Genomic DNA, 4,268 nt, shown 5'->3' on the forward strand with positions numbered 1-4,268 from the left:
GGAGGTTGCAGTGAGCCGAGATCACCACGCCACTGCACTCCAGCCTGGGCGACAGAGCGACTCCGTCTCAAAAAAAAAAAAAAAAATTGTACAGTATGACGTCATTTCTATTTAAGATATACATGTAATTGTGCATTGAAAATAATCTGAAGGATACATACCAAGCTGTAGGTAGGATTTACCTAAAAGGATATAGGGATACAAAGAGGAAGTGAGCTCCCCGTCCCATGAGGTATGCAAGCAGAGGCTAGCTGCCCCGTTTTCAGGGATGCTGCAGAAGGCATTTCCACATTCCTCAGAAATGACTTCAGTTCCACTCAGCCCTGAGAATCCCTGAGCGAGGGGAAGTCAGGGTTGGGAGAAGAGTCCACCCCTAAGGGGAAAGAGTTAAGCAGGGCTGCGCTCCTGTGGGCGGGCTCGCGATCTGCAGCGCCGGGCTCTGTTAGCCGAGTCTGAGCATCTCGGAGGATGCGGCGCGGCGAGCAGCTGCAGGGACGCGCGCAAGGTGAACGCGGGGGCTGCGGCGCGCAGGTGAGGAGCTGGCCTAGGGAGGGGGCGATGGCGGGGCCCCGGCGGGGAGCGTGGCCTGCTGCCCCCGTCGCGGGCGCAGGCGACAAGGCCTGCACGGCGCCCACCCCCATCCAGCACACTGCGGGAAGGCGCGGAGCCAGGGAGAGCGGAGACGGAGGAAGAGATGGAGGAGGAGGAGGAGAGGTAACCCGAGATGGACCAGCTCCGAGGCTGCCCTGCAGCGGCCTCGCCCTGCCCCCAAGCCGGCCTCTCCCCAGTCCCTGCGACAGAGAGATCCGCCACCCCCCACAGCCTCTCCAGCAGTGGGAGCCCAGGGCTGGGCAAGCCCCGGCCTTGTCCGCAGGTGCCCACATCTCTTGGGTTGGCGGTGGTAGGCAGATGGCATGTTTATCTTTGGAGGCCCCATTCAGCCGTCCAAAGGCAAAGCTTTTTGGACCTCATGTGGAAGATGAGCCTCCGAGGGTTTCACAACCCCGATTGTGTCCACTCAGCTGTGTGACCTTGGGGGAGTTGCTCACCCTCTCTGAACCCCCGTTTCTTCTTGTGAAATGGCTAGTCCCACACCTTGTATTGGGAGGGCGGAATGACATGTTGCTAAGCTTAGCACAGGAGCCTAACTGAGGAATAAGTAAACACAGAAGCACTGTTTTTAGCCAGTACCTGTGTTAGGGGCCTCTCAGCACACCCCCCCTCTCAACCCTGGAGCTAAGCCCTGTCTCTGGGCCCCCAGCACCTATCCTAGACCAGGAGCAGCCCACGGGGCTCCGTGAATGTTTGAGAAATGAACTAACAAGGCTTTAAGACAGAGTCTAAACTCGAGTTTGGAGGATGGGACTCAGAGGTCTTTGAACCCCTTGAAATTGTCCACAACTTTTGGTGAGCCTGGATCTTTTCCCCGGGAGAGCATCAGGGATTTTCAGTGGCTTCTTAAGGTGTCTGGAGCCACCACGGGTTAAGAGCCTGGAAGCTCTGGGGACAGCTGCTCCCCAGAGAGGAAAAGAGCAGGACAGGCTTCAGCTCTCGCACCCTCCATGTACCCTCTCCTGGTGGTGCCTCCCTGGCCCACCGACAGGCTCTCAGGAACAGGAACTTTTAGGGGATATCCACCTGGGGCCAGGTATATACTGGAGGCTGCAGGTTTGAAATAAGAGATTATTACAGAATCAGACCAGGGTGACAAGTGCCCAGGAAGGTGAGGGAAGGAAGGCGGGAAGAGGCATGTCTAAGCTGAAACAAGCCACCATCCTATCTTACCTGGGTGTTTACACTGGCGTCTCTCTCCCCGTCTTTTTTTTTTTTTTTTTTTTTTTTGAGATGGAGTCTCGCTCTGTCGCGCAGGTTGGAGTGCAGTGGTGCAATCTTGGCTCACTACAACCTCCATCTCCTGGCTTTCAAGTGATTCTCCTGCCTCAGCCTTCCACGCAGCTGGGATTACAGGCACACACCACCATGCCTGGCTAATTTTTGTATTTTTAGTAGTGATGGGGTTTCACCATGTTGGATAGCCTGGTCTCGAACTTCTGACCTCAAGTGATCCGCCCACCTAGGCCTCCCAAAGTGCTGGGATTACAGGTGTGAGCCACAGCACCTGGCCTCTCTCCGTTTTTTAAAACACGAATAAGGCTTTGTCATCCCCGTGCTTCCCATCCCCACTAGCTGCCTGTGACATGTGGAATAAAATTCAGGTGCCGTGTCGTGGCCTACAAGACACCTGTGACCTCACCTCCGCCTTCCTGATTTTCATTTCCTGTGCTCCAGCCGCACTTGTGTTCTTTTTTTTTTAGACAGAATCTGACTCTGTCGCCCAGGCTGGAGTGCAATGGCGCAATCTCAGCTCACTGCAACCTCTGCCTCCCGGGTTCAAGCGATTCTCCTGCCTCAGCCTCCCGAGTAGCTGGGATTACAGACACCCGCCACCATGCTTGGCTAATTTTTGTATTTTTAGTACAGATGGGGTTTTGCCATGTTGGCCAGGCTGGTCTCAAACTCTTGGCCTCAAACAATGTACCAGCCTCAGCCTCCCAAAGTGCTGGGATTACAGGCCTGAGTCATTGCGCCCAGCCCACACTCCTATTCTTATTTCTTGAACTCACCCAGCTCATTCCTGCCTCAGAGCCTCTGTACTTGCTGTTCCTTCTGCTAAATGCCTTTTCCCCAAATCTTCAAAGAGCTGACTCTTTCTTATTCAGCATTTAGCTTAAACGTCACCTCAGAGAGGACATTCTGGTACCCCCTGTGTAAATGGCCTCTCATCCATCTCTTAGCCCTCTTTTATTTTCTTCATAGCTCATCTTATTTAAAAGTATGTATCATCTGTCTCTCCCCTAGAATGCCGTTCGCGAGGGCAGTCTCATCAGTCTTTTCACTGCTTTATCATCAGGGCCTGGCACATAGTGTGTGTGCAAATTATTTGTTGAAATAGTTAAGGGGAATGGAGAGACAGAAAGCTTTCTGGACAGAGGGAAAAGTGAAAGGGTTCTAATGCATTTCAAGCATCAGGTATGAACCTCGCTCATATGTGTTTGGTTATTTAAGTCTTATAAGAGCCGCCTCAAGTTAGACAGGCTTATTATCCCCCATTTTACTGATGCAGAGAGGTCAAATGACTCCCCCAGGAAATGAAGATGCTGGGATTCAAACTCAGGCCCCTCCCCAAAGGCAGGTGCATATTCCTCTCCTCTCCCTCTCCATCTCTCTCATTTTTGAAGTGGGCTTTAGGAATAACATTTCAGGCTGGGCGCAGTGGCTCATGCCTGTAATCCCAGCACTTTAGGGGGCCAAGATGGGCAGATCACCTGAGGTCAGGAGTTCAAGACTAGCCTGGCCAACATGGCGAAACCCCATCTCTTAAAAATATAAAAATTAGCCAGGTGTGGTGGCACATGTCTGTAACCCCAGCTACTCAGGATGCTGAGGCAGGAGAATCACTTGAACCCTGGAGGCGGAGGTTGCAGCAGTGAGCCAAGATCACGCCACTGTACTCCAGCCTGAGCATCAGAGTGAGACTATGTCTCAAAAAAAAAAAAAAAAAAAAAAAAGAACAGCATTTCAGCAAGTGAAGGAGAAGGGAGAGAGCATTTCCGCAGAAGCAAAGGCATGGGAGTCACACAGTCCAGTGGATGTCGGAGGACAGATGAACAGCCTGTGGTGGCCAGGGTCTTGGAAGGCCAGGAGGGGAGCTTATGTTCTTTCCTGAGGGAAATGGGGAGCCACTGAAGGTTTTAAAGCAGGCAAGTGCCACATCTAGCAGTTTTAAAAGCAGAGAAGCTGCTGCCTTGCATTGTTTTTCTTTCCTGCCAGCCCCTTGAGGAAGGCATGGGGGCCCCCAGCCCTCACATGTCATTCCCCTGTTTTTTTTTTTTTAGGCTCATCCAGTGAGGACTGGAAGGTGGGGGCTTTAGGCCCAGGCATCGGAGTAGACCATGGCCTCCAGCCCATGGGGCTGTGTATGTGGCTTTCTGCTGTTGTTGCTGCTGCCACTCCTGGGGACTGGCCCTGCCCTGGGGAGAGGCTTTCCCAGGCCACTTGAAAACTCCAAAACCCCTATGATTCCTGGAGCCCACCCTAAGGGCTCTTTGGGCTCAGAGCCCCACTCGTTTGACATCTTCCCGGATGTCCACCATGCCCCTGCTGATGAGATGCCTGAGAAGCCTGTAGCCTCTCCCCTTGGCCCAGCCCTGTACGGGCCCAAAGCAGCCCAAGGGGCTCAGAGAGAACGACCCCAGTAACTGATGACC

General features: G+C 53.2%; 1 protein-coding gene across 1 annotated transcript in view; it reads left to right on the forward strand.

Moving 5' to 3' along the window:
* The first annotated feature begins 440 nt into the window (after positions 1–440).
* PRRT3 (proline rich transmembrane protein 3) overlaps positions 441–4,268 on the forward strand; it is a 7,450-nt gene continuing 3,622 nt past the window's right edge. The window contains 2 exon segments of the mRNA XM_017847458.1: positions 441–531; positions 3,897–4,255. Coding sequence (XP_017702947.1) covers positions 3,954–4,255 — 302 coding nt within the window. The 5' untranslated portion in view covers positions 441–531; positions 3,897–3,953.

Source organism: Rhinopithecus bieti, unplaced genomic scaffold (genome assembly GCF_001698545.2).
Source record: "Rhinopithecus bieti isolate Rb0 unplaced genomic scaffold, ASM169854v2 scaffold_29378, whole genome shotgun sequence".
Taxonomy (NCBI): domain Eukaryota; kingdom Metazoa; phylum Chordata; class Mammalia; order Primates; family Cercopithecidae; genus Rhinopithecus; species Rhinopithecus bieti.